The 22,683-nt window shown below is 38.0% G+C and overlaps 1 protein-coding gene across 2 annotated transcripts in view; it reads left to right on the forward strand.

Annotated features, from left to right (window-relative positions):
* VPS35 (VPS35 retromer complex component) overlaps positions 1–22,683 on the forward strand; it is a 38,808-nt gene that overhangs the window by 4,291 nt on the left and 11,834 nt on the right. Inside the window, exons 2-8 of one of the 2 annotated variants that reach the window (XM_024752074.1) lie at positions 5,716–5,814; positions 7,129–7,225; positions 8,331–8,454; positions 8,943–9,125; positions 10,706–10,919; positions 11,787–11,870; positions 21,759–21,868. In XM_024752074.1, the coding sequence (XP_024607842.1) occupies positions 5,716–5,814; positions 7,129–7,225; positions 8,331–8,454; positions 8,943–9,125; positions 10,706–10,919; positions 11,787–11,870; positions 21,759–21,868 (911 nt within the window). The remainder of the gene's footprint in view (positions 1–5,715; positions 5,815–7,128; positions 7,226–8,330; positions 8,455–8,942; positions 9,126–10,705; positions 10,920–11,786; positions 11,871–21,758; positions 21,869–22,683) is intronic. The other variant, XM_024752083.1, reaches the window with a different exon arrangement.

The following is a 22,683-nucleotide window of genomic DNA, read 5'->3' on the forward strand; positions in this document are numbered from 1 at the left end:
TTCTCTTTGTTCTCACAGCTCACAGGGGCTCAGCTTTGGATTTGGCCCCGCCTCTGCGTGTAGGTCGCTGGAGGGCGTCTGTTTTTTGCTGAGACAGGACGTGGTTAAAGGAGCCGCTGATTCGTGGGCTCTGGCGCACTCAGGCTGGAGGGAGGGAGGGGCACAGCGTGTGGGGCAGGCCTGCAGTGGCAGAGGCCGGTGTGACGTTGCACCAGCCTGAGGCCCGCTGTGCGTTCTCCCTGGGAAGTTGTCCCTGGATCCCGGGAACCTGGCAGTGGCGGGCTGCACAGGCTCCCCAGAAGAGGGGAGCCAACCCCAGTCCTCTCCCTGCGCTCCGACCGAAGCCCGAGCCTCAGCTTTCAGGCCCGCCTTCCCCGGCGGGTGAGCAGACAGGCCTCTCGGGCTGGTGAGTGCTGGTCGGCACCGATCCTCTGTGCGGGAATCTCTCTGCTTTGCCCTCCGCACCCCTGTTGCTATGCTCTTCTCCGCGGCCCCGAAGCTTTCCCCCTCCACCACCCGCAGTCTCTGCCCATGAAGGGGCTTCCTAGTGTGTGGAAACCTTTCCTCCTTCACAGCTCCCTCCCACTGGTGCAGGTGCCATTCCTATTCTTTTGTCTCTGCTTTTTCTTATTTTTCTTTCGCCCTACCCAGGTACTTGGGGAGTTTCTTGCCTTTTGGGAGGTCTGAGGTCTTCTGCCAGCATTCAGTAGGTGTTCTGTAGGGGTTGTTCCACTTGTAGATGTATTTCTGGTGTATCTGTGGGGAGGAAGGTAATCTCCGCGTCTTACTCTTCTGCCATCTTCCCAGCACCCCACCGCTTGTAATCTGTTTATAACCACAGTTTTATTTGCTATATAATTATACACAATAGCCAAAAGGTAGAAGCAACCCAAATATCTATCAACAGACGAACAGATAAACAGAATGGTATATACACATGATGAAGTATTTACCCTTAAAAAGAAGGAAATTTTGACATATGCTACAGCATGGATGAGCCTTGAAGATATTATGCCAAGTGAAATAAGCTGGACGCAAAAGGGCAATATTGTATTATTCCACTTATATGAGATTAAACTCCTAGAGAGAAGTCAAACTCCTAGAGAAAAAAAGTTAAGTGGTGGTTGCCTGGAGTGCAAGTCGGCGGATGGGGAGTTACTATTTAATGGGCACAGAATTTCCTTTTGGAAAGGTGAAAAAGTTCTGGAAATAGATGGTGGCAGTTGCTGTAAAACGATGTAAATGTGCTTAATGCTACCGAACCGCACACTTAAAAATGGTTAAAATGGCAAATTTTATGTTATATATGTTTTAACCACACTAAAAATTATAAAAATTTCCTGATTTATCTCTAAGTTGGCCATCTGAATCTAGTGAAATCCATTGATTCTAATAATTGTTAAATCTATTGCATCCAGAGTTTAGAGCCAGAAAACCCAAACCATAGCTTGGTCTTCCTGAAGTTTTCAGATGGCTAGACCGTGATGAACAGTGAATTTCATGAAGTCAGAATCCTTAAATGCTGATGTTCTCCTTGCCAGCATTTTACACTAATAGTTCTGTTGTATAAATTAGTGTTCAGTTTAAAAGATACATAACTTTTTCTCTGAAATTTATATATGTTTATGAAGAAGTATGGTCACAGGGAAACTCAGTTTACTAGAGTTTGCCACAGGAAAAGATAGAGAGATGCTTGGCATTGCTTATTATTTAATTAATTTCTTTCCTCTTTCCAAAATTAGACCAAGAAAGTATTCTATTTTTATGAATGATTCTAGTTCAGAAGTGGGTTTTATGTGCTTTTTGTTAATCTCGAAATTAAGTGTTGTTTTGATTGTCTTTGATAATGGAGCAGACCAGATTTAACTTTCATGTTTATAAGTAAGTGCTTGCCTTCCATCTTCCTAGTTCATTGTGTAAGAGGCATTCTATCTCTAGTCATTTTTCTTTTTTATTAAGGTAGAATTTACATAAAATTGACCATTTTAAAGCAAACAATTCAGTGACATTTCGTACATTAACAGTGTTGTATGACTACCATCTCTGTCTAGTTTCAAAGCATTTTTATCACCCGAAAAGGAAACCCTGTACTCATTAAGCAGTTACTCATCCACTCTCCCTCCTGGTAACCACCAGTCTGCTTTTTGTTTCTGTGGATGATTTACCTATTCTGGATGCAAGCTTACTTCGTTTTATTGTGCTTTTGCTTTACTGCATTTTTTTTTTTTTTTTTTTTAACAAATTGAAGGTTTGTGGCAACCCTGCAGCTAGAAGGTCTTTTGGCGCCATTTCTCCAACAGCATTTGCTTACTTTGTGTCACATTTTGGTAATTCTTGGAATATTTCAAACTTTTTCATTATTATATTTGTTCTGGTGATTAGTGATCTTTGATATTACAATTGTAATTGTTGTGGGGTGACACAAACTGTGCCTATATGAATGGGCAAACTTAATTGATAAATGTGTGTATTCTGACTGCCCCCCGACTGGCTGTTCCCCGTTACTCTCCCTCTCCTTGAGCCTCCCTATTCCCTGAGATATAACAATATTGAAATTAGGCCAATTAATAGCCCTACAGTGGCCTCTAAGTGTTCAAGTGAAAGGAAGGGTTGCACGTTCTCACTGTAAATCAAAAGCTAGAAATGATTAAGCTCGGTGAGGAAGGCATGTCAAAAGCTCAGCCTCTTGCACCAGTTAGCCAAGCTGGGAATGGAAAGGAAAAGTTCTTGAAGGAAATTAAAAGTCCTACTCCAGTGAACACATGAATGATAAGAAGGCACAACAGCCTTATGGTTGATACGCAGAAAGTTTTAGTGGTCTGGATAGATGATCAGACCAGCCACCACATTTCCTTAAGCCAAAGCCTAATCCATAGCAAGGCCCTCTCTTCAGTTCTTTGAAGGCTTAGAGAGGTTAAGGAAGCTGCAGAAGAAAAGTTTGAAGCTCGCAGAAGTTGGTTCATGGAAAGAAGCCATTTCTGTACCATAAAAATGCAAGGTGAAGCTGCAAATGGTGATGTAGAAGCTGTAATAAGTTATCCAGAAGGTCTAGATAAGACAATGAATGATGGTGGCTACACTAAACAACAGATTTTCAATGTAGACAAAACTCTCACAGCTAGAGAGGAGAAGTCAACGTCTGGCTTCAAGAACAGGCTGACCCTCTTGTTAGGGGCTAATGCAGCTGATGGCTTTAAGTTGAAGCTGATGCTCATTTACCGTTCCTAAAATCCTAGGGTCCTTGTGAATTATGGGCCTGTGCCCATAAATGGAAAAACAAAGCTTGGATGACAGCACATCAGTTTACAACATAATTTACTTAATGTTTTAAGCTCACTGTTGAGACCTAGTGCTCAGGAAAAAAGGATTCCTTCCAAAATATTAATGCTCATTGACAATGCACCTGGTCACCCAAGAGCTCTGATGGAGATGTACAGTGAGATTAATACTGTTTTCATGCCAGCTAACACAACATCCATTCTGTAGCCGACAGATCAAGGAGTTATTTTGAATTTCAAGTCTTGTTATTTAAGAAATATATTTCATAAGGCTATAGCTGCCATAGTTAGTGATTCCTTTGATGGATCTGGATAAAGTAAAGCCATTAAGAATATTTGTGATTCATGGGAAGAGGTCAAAATATCAACATACACAGGAGTTTGGAGGAAGTTGATTCTAATCCTCATGGATGACCTTGACTGGTTTAAGACTTCAGTGGAGGAAGTAACTGAAGATGTGGTGGAAATAGCAAGAAAACTAGAATTAGAAGTAGAGCCTGAAGATGTGCCTGAATTGCTGTAATATCATGATCAAACTAACAGATGAGGAGATGAATAAAGAAAGTGGTTTCTGGAGATGGAATCTACTCCTGGCGAAGATACTGTGAAGATTGTTGAAATGACAATAAAGGAATTAGAATATTACATAAACTTAGTTGATAAAGCAGGGCAGGGTTTGAAAGAACTAACTCCAATTTTGAAAGAAGTTCTACTATGGGTAAAATGGTATCAAACAGCATTACATGCTACCGAGAAATCATTCATGAAAGGAAGAGCCAGTCGCTGAGGCAGACTTCATTGTTGTCTTATTTTAAGCAGTTGCCACGGCCACCCCAGCCTTCACCCTGATCAGTCAGTAGCATCAACATCAATGTAAGACCCTCCACCAGCATAAAGAAAATGACTGAAGGCTCAGATGATGGGTAGCAGTTTTTAGCAATAAGTTTTTGTTTTTCGGTGTGTGGGCCTCTCACTGTTGTGGCCTCTCCTGTTGCGGAGCACAGGCTCCAGGCGTGCAGGCTCAGCGGCCATGGCTCACGGGCCTAGCCGCTCCGTGGCATGTGGGATCTTCCCGGACCGGGGCATGAACCCGTGTCCCCTGCATCGGCAGGCAGACTCTCAACCACTGCGCCACCAGGGAAGCCCCAATAAGTTATTTTTAAATTAAGGTATATACATTGTTTACTTAGACATAATGCTATTGCACACTTAATAGACTACAGTACAGTGTAAACATAACTTTTGTACACGCTATGAAACCAAAAAGTTTGTGTGACTCACTTTATTGCAATATTTGCTTTATTGCTGTGGTCTGGAACTGAACATGCAGTATCTCTGAGGTATGCCTGTATTTCGTATCAGTGGAGTCATACAATATGTGGTCTTCCGTGTCTGGTTTCTTTCACTTAGCATAATGTTTTCTAGATTAGTTCATGTAGCATGTATCAATACTTCACTCCTTATGATTGAGTAATATTCCTTATATGTATATAACACAATTTGTTTATCCACTCATCTGTTGGTCCTTTAGTCATTTTTTATTAAAAACATAATCTAAAACCAGCTTATTCATTCATACAGTGAACATTTATGAAGCATCCATTATGTGTCAGGCAATGTGTTGGGTCCCAAGGATGTAAAAATGGCCATCATTTATAATTATAATGTGATACCTGCTGTAGTAGAGGTGTAACACAGTGTTTATACAACATAAGGGGTGGAGTGGTTAACACTGCTTGACAGGTGGATCTAATTCATCTTGCAAGCAGATTTTTCTGATGGCAAAGAGAAGACTATATAGATGTATTTCGTTCATTATAACTGTAGATCTCCATATTTGAAATGATAAGGTAGGTTCTTGAGGAGAGTACTCTTTATGGTGTTCTACTGCAGCTCACTGACAATAATTTTAGCTATTTTATTTCTAAGCTGTTTAGTCCCTCGTTATATATTACCTAAGGGGATAAGTGTTCTCATGAACTAGTTCCTTGGTCTGCCTAAGAATAGACTAAGATGCAGATGAGAGGCTTTTAGAGATTTGGGTTAGACTATACTTACCACCACAGATTGGTTATGTTCCAGTTGAATTCAGAGTGTATTAGCAGAACATAGGCAGATAAACATAGATAAACTACCACCTTATATTTCTTTGAAGCCAACCTGCTACAGGAATGTTGAGTCAGTTTCTGAGAAGAAGAAATTCTCTGTACATATTACTTTTCTCCTTCAGCAATCTTACGCTGTTAACTTCAGTGATGGCACAGCTCTCTGTTCAGTTGTCAAAAATTGATAAATTAGTTTGACATGTAGAACTGGAATGAGTCTTATATGAAAGCCTTGGAAATATAAAGTATGGTGGGAAATATAGAAAGAACAGATTTACTAGAAGAGAGTGCTAATGAGACATTAATGGGAGGTTTCTAAAAAAATTTTTCAGCCTACAACACAGCAGTCACCTCAGGATGAGCAGGAAAAGCTCTTGGATGAAGCCATACAGGCTGTGAAGGTCCAGTCATTCCAGATGAAGAGATGCCTGGTAAGAAGGACAATTGCAGTCTGTGTATTCCTAAGAACACATATGCAGTGTTCTCTAAAGTTGTATAGCACTACTGCTTCTGATAAATCTAATCTTCAGTCCCACTTCCCTCAAGCACTGCTTGGAGCAGTTTCAACAGATAGCCCTATTGAAATATTTACTTACCATTATATTTATGTTTTGAGATTGTCTGTCTTCCCTACCAGAATGTAAGCTCCATGAGGACAAGAGATCCTGACTCCTATTTACATGTCACTATATTATCACCATACCCTATCTCACCTGAATTACTAGCCTCATTAGTTCTGTACCTCAGAACTGAGGAGTACTTGACAGTACTTGCTTGATAAATATTGGTTGAACAAGTGGATTTAAATGCTTTCAACTTGAATTATTCAGCTTTCCCCCCCTATCTTGAAGGATTTTATTTCTGTCCTGAATAGATACATTTTTTTCAGGAACTACCTTAAAAATCAGACCTATTTATATATTTTCATATTCTGAAAGGTTAGGAGATTATCTGTGTAGAAACTATAAATTCTCTGGATTAAAATTTAAGAAATGGAACCAAATAGGCTGGTACTTCAAGTTGTAAGTTGCTGTGTTGATGCTGATAATAATATCTTGCCTTTGTAAAGTGTCTTAGAGTTTCTAAAGCTTAGTAATATGCTCTTTTAACCAATTGTATCTACTGTATTGCTTTTCTCTCAAACCAATTTGTAAAAACAAAACTCTTGGAATGGAGAAAATGGGTGAGCATGGAGCTTGCTATTGCTTGCTTCTGTCTCTTTCTGTGTATGAATAGTGTTTCCTGTATCTAAAGGAATTGTCTGCATTTATGTGTTAAGTGGGCCACATGGACATTGTGAGGAGGAAAGCATAATTAAAGGAGTAGTCATTCCAGACATCTCTGAAGAGTATTTAACCTATGACCAAACCACTGTCAGAATAGTATCTTGCTTCAAAAGGATCAGTATGCCAGTTTTCTTTATTGCAGGTAAAATATGAATTGGTGGAGTTACAGTTTCAGTGTTGCTAGGGGTTGTAAAGACGAGTTATTGCCAGGAAGCTTGCAGCCCTAGATAAATTAGATTTGCTAAGCTTTGCAGCCCTGGTGAGGAGCTATGTTTCTTATTCTTTTCAGTAAACAGAAGGCAGGGTGAAACTAAACTTGATTTTTATGCGATTAAAATACTTTAGGTGCTGTATACTTATAAAACCGTGTAACAGATCCTTGGTGAAAGAGTTTATATAACCAAGTTAAATGTTTATTTAAATTAAGCATTCTCACCAATTCTCTTGGTATTTCTGTAGGACAAAAACAAGCTTATGGATGCTCTGAAACATGCTTCTAATATGCTTGGTGAACTTCGGACTTCTATGTTATCACCAAAGAGCTACTATGAACTTTGTATCTTTTGAATGTTGAAGAATGAACATTTTGATCATACTTTTTTCTCGATAAGGCCATATTTTGTTTGTTCCTTAAGTTTTTCTGAAGTTGTGTTATTGTCTTAACCAAATAGTACTCCTCCATGCAAATGTGCTCAGTGAGAAAAAGAAAAACTTAGTATCAGAAACCCTTTTTCTATGCATAAATTTCAAGTGGGTTGTTGTTACATCTCAATTTTCAGACTCTCATGAAGGTTATTGAAAGTATTAGACAATTAGTTCTTTTTGCTTGTTTGTTTTTTAATTTGTTTTGGGCTGTGCTGGGTCTTCGTTGCTGTGCGCGGACTTTATTTGCGGTGAGCGGGGGCTACTCTTCGTTGCGGTGCGCAGGCTTCTCATTGCAGTGGCTTCTCTTGTTGCATAGCACAGGCTCTAGGCTTGCGGGCTTCAGTAGTTGTAGCACACTGGCTCAGTAGTTGTGGCTCGCAGGCTCTAGAGCACAGGCTCAGTAGTTGTGGCACACAGGCTTAGTTCCTCCGCGGCATGTGGGATCTTCCCGGACCAGGGCTCAAACCTGTGTCCCCTGTTTTGGCAGGCGGATTCTTAACTACTGCGCCACCAGAGAAGTCCCTAGGCAGTTGGTTCTTTAATGCTAAGATTTTGTAATGCAGGACTCTGATATGGAAAGGAAATCAATGCTTTGCCATTTCAAAACCCTTTAGTAGTCTGACAGGCAATCTTGTTTTTGTTGCCTTGCTTTACCAGACATCTTTTAAAACCCTCATTTTAAAGTAGGGAAAGCCCAGAAGAAATTCTCTCTTTACTTAATTTAAAAATGCTCTCATACATGACTAACATTTAAGAAATTTGCCCAATACAGTAGTTCCCTGGTGGCCTAGTGATTACGATTCTAGTTTTTCACTGCCATGGCCCAGTTTCAGTCCCTTGTTGGGGAACTAAGATCCCACAAGCTGCGTGGTGTGGCCAAAAAATAAATTAAATAAAGAAATGGCAATATCAAAAAAAAGAAAAACAGAAATTTGCCCAATAATTTAATGACTCCAACAAGTTGCAGAGTATTGCTTAGGTTGACTTAGCTTTGAATCCTTAATGATAATTAAAAGATATGGCTATTTCTGATGAACTGCACTACTTGGAAGTTTACCTGACAGATGAGTTTGCTAAAGGAAGAAAAGTGGCAGATCTCTATGAACTTGTACAGTATGCTGGAAACATTATCCCAAGGCTGTAAGTTATTAAGACTGTGAGGGCTTTTATATCTGCATTTCCCACTTTATGTTATATCCTTTAAAATCAGCAGCTTTTTTAAACCAAGTTTAAGGTTATTTAATTTCTTAACGAATAGAGGTTAACATTCCGACAGTGATTAAGGTTTTAGAGTATAATTAGTTTTACTTTTTATAGATTATTGAGGAACTTTGGAAATAGGAAAAATGGACATATTTTGTTTCATTTCTTGACTACTAGAAAAATTAATATAATGACAATTATAAGAGACCTAATGTGTTTAAAGGTGATGATATATATATAAAAATGGAGGGGTGTCAGTAAACAGTTATATTTTAAATCAAACGATATTTTCTTCATTGTGCAGGAGAAAACCTGCTCCCTGTCTTGTTTTTTTAATGTTTGTATATGCTATGTTTGAATATAATCAAATTCTTGACTTGAGTATTTTATATTTCTAATCTAATGTTGCCTCATAATTCTTCTAGTTATCTGTTGATCACAGTTGGAGTTGTATATGTCAAGTCATTTCCTCAATCCAGGAAAGATATTCTGAAAGATTTGGTAGAAATGTGCCGAGGTGTGCAGCACCCCTTGAGAGGTCTATTTCTTCGAAATTATCTACTTCAGTGTACCAGAAACATTTTACCTGATGAAGGAGAGCCAACAGAGTAAGTGCTTTTCTTTCTTGATTTAATTGTAGTATTTTTTTGTTGTAAAACATACAAAAAGTATAGAAGAGTATATAGAAGAAAATAAATATCAATAATTTTCCTGCCCAGAGTCAGCCACTGGTAGCATTTTTTTTCTTCTTTTTTTTTTTGTGGTACGCGGGCTTCTCACTGTTGTGGCCTCTCCCGTTGCGGAGCACAGGCTCTGGACGCACAGGCTCAGCGGCCGTGGCTCACGGGCCCAGCCACTCCGCGGCATGTGGGACCGGGCCACGAACCCATGTCCCCTGCATCGGCAGGCGGACTCTCAACCACTGTGCCACCAGGGAATCCCCACTGGTAGCATAGATTTCCTTTGAGACACAGAACTCCTCAGTATATGTGATGTGATACAAAATGTACTGTTATGAAAATTATGTGTGGATTATTAGTACCTGCTTTTTTCATGCAACATAATTGAGAGCATTTTTTTCATTCCATCAGATATTCTTTGAAAATGTGACTTTTTAAATGAGTTACATTTTGAAAATGGTATTTGTGATAAAATAATGAAATATGCTTAACTTTTTCTATGAGCTAGCCAGTTTTCATATTGTTTCTTGAATGTCTGTCAGTTTTTATAATTTGTCAACTTCTAGTTACCCCAGAGTATTAGTGATTTCAATTATCTGTGCACACAAATTAGATACTAACTCCAAAACAGAAAGCAAAAAGCCATTCAGAGAGAGCCCTATCTCTTATGTGAGCAGTATTCCAGCATCCAAGTCCATTGTGCTTTTATCCCACAAAAAGGGTAGATGGTCAGCCTGCTGTGGTCTCATCCAACTGGGTGAACTATTCATGAGACATGTTCCTTTGATTGAGGAACTTAATTCCCTTTTTCTAAAGTTTATTCATTTATTTCTAATGTGTATATTTTAGTGGTTTTTAGTATATCTGCATCATTTCCTTTTCAAAAGAAAAACTTTAATAAAAATTTAACCAATGCACAAGACAAAAAGTTTAAATGGTTTAGAAAAGACAAAAATTTAATGGTGTAGAGAAGATGGTGAGGTTATTTGCTTTATTATGATTTGACTCAGTTTTGAGCATTTAATTAGGCAATAAGCAAAAAATTTTGAAAACTCCTAAGTTCACCTTCTTAGGAGATGTAAAAATAAGGAGGAAATACTTGGTATCTTCCCTTGCAGAGCTTACAAAGCTTATACTCCAATTGAAAACATAAAATATTCAACAATAAAATGATGAGATAACAGTGACACTTGTAAGTGTCAACTTTTTTAGGCCTTTTGAATTAATGGAATACAATTCCAAGAACAAGTTTAGTTGGCCCAGGAAAGGGAGTGGTGGGGGAAGCGTTTTGTCCCTTTACACTTGAACTGTGTCCTCTCCCTGATGTTTTTTTCTCTTGAGTCTGTTCCCTTTGAAATTGAGCACTGAGCCAGTGAGGTTTAAAGTGTCTTTCATAAAGCATTTGGTGTATTAAAGAGGTAAGAAGGAAATGCACAAAGAAGAGGAATAGTAGTAATTTTTCCTATAATTTAAATACTGTATATAAAGATTTTTCCATTTCTTTGCAGTGAAGAAACAACTGGTGATATCAGTGATTCCATGGATTTTGTACTACTCAACTTTGCAGAAATGAACAAGCTCTGGGTTCGAATGCAGCATCAGGGACATAGCCGAGATAGAGAAAAAAGAGAACGAGAAAGACAAGAACTAAGGATTTTAGTGGGAACAAATTTGGTGCGCCTCAGTCAGTTGGAAGGTGTAAATGTGGAACGTTATAAACAGGTTTATATCTTTTTACTTCTCATCTTTTCTTATGTCGTGAGATGTAAATTGAAGTCTGATTTTTAAAATTGAAATATTTTTAAAAATAATATTACACTGAAAACCATTGACAATCAAAGAAGACTTAAATAAACTAAAAGATATATATTTTGAGTCTGTGCTTGTGGATTAGAAGACTCAATGTTATCAAGATACCAGTTTTCTTTAAATTGAGATTTAGTATATTTTAACTATTGGTTTTGTAAGTCATATAGTTTGCAGCTACTAAATTCTGCCAATGTAGTGCAAAAGCAGGGAAATACAATGTGGAAACAATTTACAAAAATGGGCATTAAACTAGGTTTGCTGACCCCTAGAAGAGATGATCCAGAACAGACCTACATGTATATAATCAACTATTGTTGATAAGGGTGCAAAGGCAACCTTTCAACAAGTGATTCTGCAACAATTGGACATCTGTATGCAAACAAAGCCTCTAAACTGCAACCCATTTTCATGTAGAGAAACTAAAAAAAAAATGATCAAAGTCATAAGTGTGAAATTTGCAACTATGAAACTTTTAGAAGAAAACACGAAGGAAATCTTTGTAACCTTGAATTACATAAAGCTTTCCTAGGACACAAAAAGGACAAACCATAAAAGAAAAAAAACTGATGACATGGACTTTGGCTTTTATGAAATAGAAACCCAGAATTTTTTATTTAAAAATTCTGTAAAATTTCAAAGTTTAGTCTAGAAATGATATATATGTCAGAAAAATCTAAAATATGACTTTTAAACTAATAGCTCAAATGTGTTATTAGAGGAATTACTTAGGATTTTGAAAATAATTTTTTAACTCCTAAAAATTTTTTTTTCTCTTTTCAGATTGTTTTGACTGGCATATTGGAGCAAGTTGTGAATTGCAGGGATGCTTTGGCTCAAGAATATCTCATGGAGTGTATTATTCAGGTAAGTGAGAACATTTCAGGGTATTAAAGAACTCATTTTATATTTCATTAATTTTCATTGTTTTGGAAAAAAATCTTGATTGAAGAGAAATTAAGGTTTCCTGAATAAATCCCTTTCTCCTATTAATGTAACAACTTGGTCTTTATATTGATGTCTTTTTCTCCCAAAAATGTAGAAAAGATTAACATCCAAGTTTTCTAGGTATCGTTAGTTTTAGTTTAATTGTAGCTGTACTTTTGAATTGGTTCAAGATGGCAGAGTAGAAGGGCTTGCGCTCACTCCCTTTTGCGATAGCACCAGAATCACAACTCACTGCTGAACGATCATTGACAGGAAGCCACTGGAACTCACCAAAAAATATACCCCACATCCAAAGACTCCTGCTGCAATGAGACAGTAGGAGGGGCACAATCATGATAAAATCAATCCCGTAACCACTGGGTGGGCGACTCACAAACTGGAGAACAATTATACCTCAAAAGTCCACCCACTGGAGTGAAGGTTCTGAGCCCCGCCTCAGGCTTCCCAACCTGGGGGTCTGCCAAAGTGAGGAGAAATCCCCAGAGAATCAGACTTTGAAGGCCAGTGGGGTTTGATTGTAGGACTGACAGGAATGGGGGGAACAGAGACTGTACTCTCGGAGGGCACACACAAAGTAGTGTGTGCACCAGGACCAAGGGGGAAGGAGCAGACACCACAGGAGACTGAACCAGACCTACCTGATAGTGTTGGAAGGTCTCCTACAGAGGCAGGGGGTGGCTGTGGCTCACTGCGGGGACAAGGACACTGGCAGCAGAAGTTCTGGGAGTTACTTCTTGGTGTGAGTCCTCCCAGAGTCCGCCATTAGCCCCACCAAAGAGCCTTGTAGGCTCCAGTGTTGGATTGCCTCAGGCAAAACAACCAACAGGGAGGGAACTCAGCCTCACCCATCAGCAGACAAGCATATTAAACTTTTCCTGAGTTCTGCCTACCAGAGCAACACCCAGCTTTACCCACCATTAGTCCCTCCCAACAGGAAGCTTGCACAAGCCTCTTAGCCTCATCCACCAGAGGGCAGACAGCAGAAGCAAGAAGAACTACAGGCTTGCAGCCTGCTGAATGAAAACCACAATCACAGAAAGATAGACAAAATGAAAAGGCAGAGGACTATGTCCCAGATGAAGGAACAGGATAAAACCCTGGAAAAACAACTAAATGAAGTGGAGATAGGCAACCTTCCAGAAAAAGAATTCCAAATAATGATACTGAAGATGATCCAGGACCTCGGAAAAAGAGTGGAGGAAAAGATTGAGAAGATGCAAGAAATGTTTAACAAATACATAGAAGAATTAATGAACAAACAAACAGATGAACAATACAATAACTGAAATGAAAAATACACTAGAAGAAATCAATAGCAGAATAACTGAGGCAAAGAAGAATGGGTAAGTGACCTGGAAGAAGGAATGGTAGAAATCATTGCGGTGACAGAGAATAAAGAAAAAAGAATGAAAAGAAATGAAGACAGCCTAAGAGACCTCTGGGACAACATTCAACGCACCAACATTGGCATTATAGGAGTCCCAGAAGGAGAAGAGAGAAAGAAAGGACCCAAGAAAATATTTGAAGAGATTGTAGTCGAAAGCTTCCCTAACATGGGAAAGAAAATAGCCACCCAAGTCCAGGAAGCACAGAGATTCCCAGGCAAGATAAACCCAAGGAGAAACACGTTGAGACGCATAGTAATCAAATTGACAAAGATAAAGACAAAGAAAAATTATTAAAAGCAACAAGGGAAAAATGACAAATAACATACAAGGGAACTCCCATAAAGTTAACAGCTGATTTCTCAGCAGAAACTCTGCAAGCCAGAAGGGAATGGCATGATATATTTAAAGTGATGAAAGGGAAGAACCTACAACACAGAATACTCTACCCAGCAAGGATGTCATTCAGATTTGATGGAGAAATCAAAAGCTTTACAAACAAGCAAAAGCTAAGAGAACTCAGCACCACCAAACCAGCTCTACAATAAATGCTAAAGAAACTTCTCTAAGTGGGAAACACAAGAGTAGAAAAGGACCTACAAAAACAAACCCAAAACAATTAAGAAAATGGTAATAGGAACATACATATCGATAGTTACCTTAAATGTAAATGGGTTAAATGCTGCAACCATAAGACACAGACTGGCTGACTGGATACAAAAACAAGACCCTTATATATGCTAGAAATCCCCAGAGAATCAGACTTTGAAGGCCAGTGGGGTTTGATTGTAGGACTGACAGGAATGGGGGGAACAGAGACTGTACTCTCGGAGGGCACACACAAAGTAGTGTGTGCACCAGGACCAAGGGGGAAGGAGCAGACACCACAGGAGACTGAACCAGACCTACCTGATAGTGTTGGAAGGTCTCCTACAGAGGCAGGGGGTGGCTGTGGCTCACTGCGGGGACAAGGACACTGGCAGCAGAAGTTCTGGGAGTTACTTCTTGGTGTGAGTCCTCCCAGAGTCCGCCATTAGCCCCACCAAAGAGCCTTGTAGGCTCCAGTGTTGGATTGCCTCAGGCAAAACAACCAACAGGGAGGGAACTCAGCCTCACCCATCAGCAGACAAGCATATTAAACTTTTCCTGAGTTCTGCCTACCAGAGCAACACCCAGCTTTACCCACCATTAGTCCCTCCCAACAGGAAGCTTGCACAAGCCTCTTAGCCTCATCCACCAGAGGGCAGACAGCAGAAGCAAGAAGAACTACAGGCTTGCAGCCTGCTGAATGAAAACCACAATCACAGAAAGATAGACAAAATGAAAAGGCAGAGGACTATGTCCCAGATGAAGGAACAGGATAAAACCCTGGAAAAACAACTAAATGAAGTGGAGATAGGCAACCTTCCAGAAAAAGAATTCCAAATAATGATACTGAAGATGATCCAGGACCTCGGAAAAAGAGTGGAGGAAAAGATTGAGAAGATGCAAGAAATGTTTAACAAATACATAGAAGAATTAATGAACAAACAAACAGATGAACAATACAATAACTGAAATGAAAAATACACTAGAAGAAATCAATAGCAGAATAACTGAGGCAAAGAAGAATGGGTAAGTGACCTGGAAGAAGGAATGGTAGAAATCATTGCGGTGACAGAGAATAAAGAAAAAAGAATGAAAAGAAATGAAGACAGCCTAAGAGACCTCTGGGACAACATTCAACGCACCAACATTGGCATTATAGGAGTCCCAGAAGGAGAAGAGAGAAAGAAAGGACCCAAGAAAATATTTGAAGAGATTGTAGTCGAAAGCTTCCCTAACATGGGAAAGAAAATAGCCACCCAAGTCCAGGAAGCACAGAGATTCCCAGGCAAGATAAACCCAAGGAGAAACACGTTGAGACGCATAGTAATCAAATTGACAAAGATAAAGACAAAGAAAAATTATTAAAAGCAACAAGGGAAAAATGACAAATAACATACAAGGGAACTCCCATAAAGTTAACAGCTGATTTCTCAGCAGAAACTCTGCAAGCCAGAAGGGAATGGCATGATATATTTAAAGTGATGAAAGGGAAGAACCTACAACACAGAATACTCTACCCAGCAAGGATGTCATTCAGATTTGATGGAGAAATCAAAAGCTTTACAAACAAGCAAAAGCTAAGAGAACTCAGCACCACCAAACCAGCTCTACAATAAATGCTAAAGAAACTTCTCTAAGTGGGAAACACAAGAGTAGAAAAGGACCTACAAAAACAAACCCAAAACAATTAAGAAAATGGTAATAGGAACATACATATCGATAGTTACCTTAAATGTAAATGGGTTAAATGCTGCAACCATAAGACACAGACTGGCTGACTGGATACAAAAACAAGACCCTTATATATGCTGTCTACAAGAGACCCACTTCAGACCTAGGGACATATACAGACAGAAAGGAGGGGATCGAAAAAGATATTCCATGCAAATGGAAATCAAAAGAAACTGGAGTAGCAATACTCATATCAGATAAGATAGATTTAAAAATAAAGACTGTTACAAGAGATAAGGAAGGACACTACGTTAATGATCAAAGGATCAATCCAAGAAGAAAACATAACAATTATAAATATTTATGCACCTAACATAGGAGTACCTCAATACATAAGGCAAATGCTAACAGTGATAAAAGCGGAAATCAACAGTAACACAGTAATACTGGTGGACTTTAACACCTCACTTACACCAATAGAGAGATCATCCAGACAGAAAATAAATAATAAACACAAGCTTTAAATGACACAATAGACCAGATAGACTTAATTGATTTTTATAGGACATTCTACCCAAAAGTGGAAGAATAGACTTTTGTCTCAAGTACACAAGGAACGTTCTCCAGAATAGATCACATCTTGGGTCAAAAATCAAGCCTTGGGAAATTTAAGAAAACTGAAATTGTATCAAGTATCTTTACTGACCACAACGCTATGAGATTAGAAATCAATTACAGGAAAAAAAAACCTATAAAGCACACAAACACATGGAGGCTAAATAGTGCACTGCTAAATAACCAAGAGATCACTGAAGAAATCAAAGAAGAAATTTAAAAATACCTAGAAACAACTGACAATGAAAACACAGTGATCCAAAACCTATGGGACACAGCAAAAGGAGTTCTAAGAGGGAAGTTTACAGCAATTCAAGCCCACCTCAAGAAACAAGAAAATTCTCAAATAATCTAACCTTACACCTAAAGCAACTAGAAAAAGAAGAACAAACAAAACCCAAAGTTAGTAGAAGGAAAGAAATCATAAAGATCAGAGCAGAAATAAATGAAATAGAAACAACGAAAACAATAACAAAGATCTATAAAACTAAAAGCTGGTTCTTTGAGAAGATAAACAAAATTGATAAACCTTTAGCCAGGCTCATCATGAAAAAGAGGGAGAGGACTCAAATCAATAGAATTAGAAGTGAAAAGGAGAAGTTAACAATGGAAACCAAAGAAATATAAAGCATTGTAAGAGACTACTACAAGCAACTCTATGCCAATAAAATAGACAACCTGGAAGAAATGGACAAATTCTTAGAAAAATATAACCTTCCAAGACTGAACCAGGAAGAAATAGAAATTATAAACAGACCAATCACAAGTAATGAAATTGAAACTGTGATTAAAATCTTCCAACAAACAGAAGTTCAGGACCATATGGCTTCACAGGTGAATTCTGTCAAAAGTGATGAAAGGGAAGAACCTACAACACAGAATACTCTACCCAGCAAGGATGTCATTCAGATTTGATGGAGAAATCAAAAGCTTTACAAACAAGCAAAAGCTAAGAGAACTCAGCACCACCAAACCAGCTCTACAATAAATGCTAAAGAAACTTCTCTAAGTGGGAAACACAAGAGTAGAAAAGGACCTACAAAAACAAACCCAAAACAATTAAGAAAATGGTAATAGGAACATACATATCGATAGTTACCTTAAATGTAAATGGGTTAAATGCTGCAACCATAAGACACAGACTGGCTGACTGGATACAAAAACAAGACCCTTATATATGCTGTCTACAAGAGACCCACTTCAGACCTAGGGACATATACAGACAGAAAGGAGGGGATCGAAAAAGATATTCCATGCAAATGGAAATCAAAAGAAACTGGAGTAGCAATACTCATATCAGATAAGATAGATTTAAAAATAAAGACTGTTACAAGAGATAAGGAAGGACACTACGTTAATGATCAAAGGATCAATCCAAGAAGAAAACATAACAATTATAAATATTTATGCACCTAACATAGGAGTACCTCAATACATAAGGCAAATGCTAACAGTGATAAAAGCGGAAATCAACAGTAACACAGTAATACTGGTGGACTTTAACACCTCACTTACACCAATAGAGAGATCATCCAGACAGAAAATAAATAATAAACACAAGCTTTAAATGACACAATAGACCAGATAGACTTAATTGATTTTTATAGGACATTCTACCCAAAAGTGGAAGAATAGACTTTTGTCTCAAGTACACAAGGAACGTTCTCCAGAATAGATCACATCTTGGGTCAAAAATCAAGCCTTGGGAAATTTAAGAAAACTGAAATTGTATCAAGTATCTTTACTGACCACAACGCTATGAGATTAGAAATCAATTACAGGAAAAAAAAACCTATAAAGCACACAAACACATGGAGGCTAAATAGTGCACTGCTAAATAACCAAGAGATCACTGAAGAAATCAAAGAAGAAATTTAAAAATACCTAGAAACAACTGACAATGAAAACACAGTGATCCAAAACCTATGGGACACAGCAAAAGGAGTTCTAAGAGGGAAGTTTACAGCAATTCAAGCCCACCTCAAGAAACAAGAAAATTCTCAAATAATCTAACCTTACACCTAAAGCAACTAGAAAAAGAAGAACAAACAAAACCCAAAGTTAGTAGAAGGAAAGAAATCATAAAGATCAGAGCAGAAATAAATGAAATAGAAACAACGAAAACAATAACAAAGATCTATAAAACTAAAAGCTGGTTCTTTGAGAAGATAAACAAAATTGATAAACCTTTAGCCAGGCTCATCATGAAAAAGAGGGAGAGGACTCAAATCAATAGAATTAGAAGTGAAAAGGAGAAGTTAACAATGGAAACCAAAGAAATATAAAGCATTGTAAGAGACTACTACAAGCAACTCTATGCCAATAAAATAGACAACCTGGAAGAAATGGACAAATTCTTAGAAAAATATAACCTTCCAAGACTGAACCAGGAAGAAATAGAAATTATAAACAGACCAATCACAAGTAATGAAATTGAAACTGTGATTAAAATCTTCCAACAAACAGAAGTTCAGGACCATATGGCTTCACAGGTGAATTCTGTCAAACATTTAGAGAAGAACTAACACCCAGTCTTCTCAAACTCTTAATATTGCAGAGGAAGGAACACTCCCAAACTCATTCTACAAGACCACCCTCACCCTGATATCAAAACCAGACAAAGATACTACAAAAAAAGAAAATTACAGACCAATGTCACTGATGAATATAGATGCAAAAATCCTCAACAAAATACTAGCAAACAGAATCCAGTAACACATTAAAAGGCTCATACACCATGATCAACTAGGATTTATCCCAGGGATGCAAGGATTCTACAATATATGCAAATCAATCAATGTGACACACCATATTAACAAATTGAAGGATAAAAACGATACGGTTATCTCAATAGATGCCACAAAAGCTTTTGACACAAGTCAACACCCATTTATGATAAAAACTCTTCAGAAGGTGGGCATAGAGGGAACCTACCTCAACATAATAAAGGCCATATATGACAAACCCGCAACAAACATCATTCTCAATGGTGAAAAACTGAAAGCATTTCCTCTAAGATCAGGAACAATATAAGGATGTCCACTCTCGCCACTGTTATTCAACATAGTTTTGGAAGTCCTAGACACGGCAATCCAAGAAGAAAAAGAAAAGGAATACAAATTGGAAAGGAAAAGGTTAAACTGTCTCTGCAGGTGACATGATACTGTACGTAGAAAATCCTAAAGATGCCACCAGGAAACTACTAGAGGTAATCAATGAATTTGGTAAAGTTGCCAGATACAAAATTAATACACAGAAATCTCTTGCATTCCTATACACTAACAACAAAAGATCAGAAAAAGAAATTAAGGAAATAATCCCATTCACCATTGCAACAAAAAGAATAAAATACCTAGGAATAAACTTACCTAAGGAGGTAAAAGACTATAAGACACTGATGAAAGAAACCAAAGGTGACACAAACAGATGGAGAGATATACATGTTCTTGAATTGGAAGAATCAATATTGTGAAAATGACTACTACGTAAAGCAATCTACAGATTCAATGCAACCCCTATCAAATTACCAATGGCATTTTTTACAGAACTAGAACAAAAAGACTTAAAATTTGTATGGATATACAAAAGACCCCAAATAGCCAAAACAATCTTGAGAAAAAAAAAATGGAATTGAAGGAATGAGATTCCCTGACTTCCAACTATACTACAAAGCTACAGTAGTCAAGACAATTTGGTACTGGCACAAAAACAAAAAAATCAATGGAACAGGACAGAAAGCCCAGAGATAAACCCATGCACATATGGTCACCTTATATTTGATAAAGGAGGCAAAAATATACAATGGAGAAAAGACAGTCTCTTCAATAAGTGGTGCTGGGAATACTGGACAGCTACATGTAAAAGAATAAAATTAGAACACTTCCTAACACCATACACAAAAATAAACTCAAAATGGATTAAAGATCTAAATGTAGGACTGGACACTATAAAACTCTTAGAGGAAAACACAAGAACACTCTTTGACATAAATCACAGCAAGATCCTTTTTGACCCACCTCCTAGAGTAATGGAAATGAAAACAAACAAATGGGACCTAATGAAACTTAGCAGCTTTTGCACAGCAAAGGAAACTATACACAAGACAAAAAGACAACCCTTGGAATGGGAGAATATATTTGCAAAGAAATCAGCAAACAAGGATTAATCTCCCAAATACATAAACAGCTCGTGCAGCTCAATATCAAAAACACAACCCAATCAAAAAATGGACGGAAGACCTAAATAGACATTTCTCCAAAGAAGACATACAGATGGCCAAGAGACACATGAAAAGCTGCTCAACATTACTAATTATTAGAGAAATGCAAATCAAAACCACAATGAGGTATCACCTTACACTGGTTAGAATGACCATCATCAGAAAATCTACAAACAATAAGTGCTGGAGAAGGTGTGGAGAAAAGGGAACCCTCTTGCACTGTTGGTGGGAATGTAAATTGATACAGCCACTATGGAGAACAGTATGGAAGTTCCTTAAAAAGCTAAAAATAGAATTACCATATGACCCAGCAATACCACTACTGGCATATACCCAGAGAAAACCATAATTCAAAAAGACACATGCACCCAAATGTTCATTGCACACTATTTACAATAGCCAGGTCATGGAAGCAACCTAAATTCCCATTGACAGACGAATGAATAAAGATGTGGTACATATATACAATGGAATATTACTCAGCCGTACAAAGGAATGAAATTGGGTCATTCGTAGAGACGTGGATGGACCTAGAGACTGTCATACAGAATGAAGTAAGTCAGAAAGAGAAAAACAAATATTGTCTATTCATGCATATATGTGTAATCTAGAAAAACGGTACAGATGAACTGGTTTGCAAGGCAGAAACGGAGACACAGATGCAGAGAACAAACGTATGGACACTAAATGGGGGAAGCTGGGGTGTGGGGTTGTGGTGGTGGGATGAATTGGGAGATTGGGACTGACATACATACACTAATGTGTATAAAATAGATAACTAATAAGAACCTGCTATATAGCACAGGAAGCTTTAGTTCGCTGTACAGTGGAAACTAACACAACAGTGTAAAACAACTATACCACAATTAAAAAAAGAAAAAAGGGAAATAAAATAAAGACAGAGTTGTTAACACTACCAGATGGGCCATATTGGAAGCTGATGCAAAGGAAAAATACTGATCTTCCTTAACTTAAAATTTTGATAGTTTGGTTTGTCATTTTTTGGCATTACTGAGTCTCATTTTTCTTACCTTGAAATGGGACTAACAGAGATCCTTATAAAATTGTCAGGAGCATTAAATAAATAAATATAAACCTGGGAAAAAAATTGTAGGTGTACTTTGGTTAATAGAATATTTCTTTCTGGGGTTATGTTTAGAGAGGCTTAAAAGTGATGTATTTGAATTTGGTTTTATAAGATTAAAATGATTTTTTCCCCCCACAAATATGAACTTTAAATACTAAGTCCAGAATATTGTGTGAAATGCTTTTTCTAATTGATCTTTACTATTTGGTTTTAATAATAATTGAGTATTATTTGATTTTCAGGTTTTCCCTGACGAATTCCACCTTCAAACTTTGAATCCTTTTCTTCGGGCCTGTGCTGAGTTACACCAAAATGTAAATGTGAAAAACATAATCATTGCTTTAATTGATAGGTAAGAATTTCCAACACTGGAGGGCAGATGTTCCGACTTGGGAATAATGAATTTAAAACATTTTTGTGAATTCTTTTTTTCTGTTCCATCTTTATTAATATTTTTGATGTAGTTACACTAGTTCTGTAAGTCTGAGTACTTACTAAGTGCTTGTCTAGCTTACGCATGAAATAAGTTTAGCTCTTAATTGTACAGGGGTCATGAAGGTAATATATTTTAATCTATGCATTTAATTGGCATTTAAAGACATTATACAGACCTAAGATGTTAGTCATAAATCCAAATTTTATAATTCCAAAGATCACTGAAGAGCAAAACTTGTTTTTTACCATGATGAAAGTATCTTGGGCTTCCCTGGTGGCACAGTGGTTAAGAATCCACCTGCCAATGCAGGGGACACAGGTTTGATCACTAGTCCAGGAAGATCCCACGTGCCATGGAGCAACTAAGCCTGTGCACCACAACTACTGAGCCTGTGCTCTAGAGCCTGTGAGACACAACTACTGGGCCCACGTGCCACAACTACTGAATCCCACGTGCCTAGAGCCCGTGCTCCGCAACAAGAGAAGCCACCACAATGAGAAGCCCGCACACCACAACGAAGAATAGCCCCCGCTCGCCGCAACTAAAGAAAGCCCGCGTGCAGCAATGAAGACCCAACACAGCCAAAAATAAATTAATTATAAAAAAAAGAAAGTTATCTTTCAGTGGGAACCAGTTTGATCTGGAGTCTTCTTTATCAAGTAGCCATAAATATAGATGATTAAGAATGTTCAGGTAAGGCTTCCCTGGTGGCGCACTGGTTGAGAGTCCGC

Source organism: Neophocaena asiaeorientalis, unplaced genomic scaffold, assembly GCF_003031525.2.
Source record: "Neophocaena asiaeorientalis asiaeorientalis breed wild unplaced genomic scaffold, Neophocaena_asiaeorientalis_V1.1 scaffold331, whole genome shotgun sequence".
Lineage (NCBI taxonomy): Eukaryota > Metazoa > Chordata > Mammalia > Artiodactyla > Phocoenidae > Neophocaena > Neophocaena asiaeorientalis.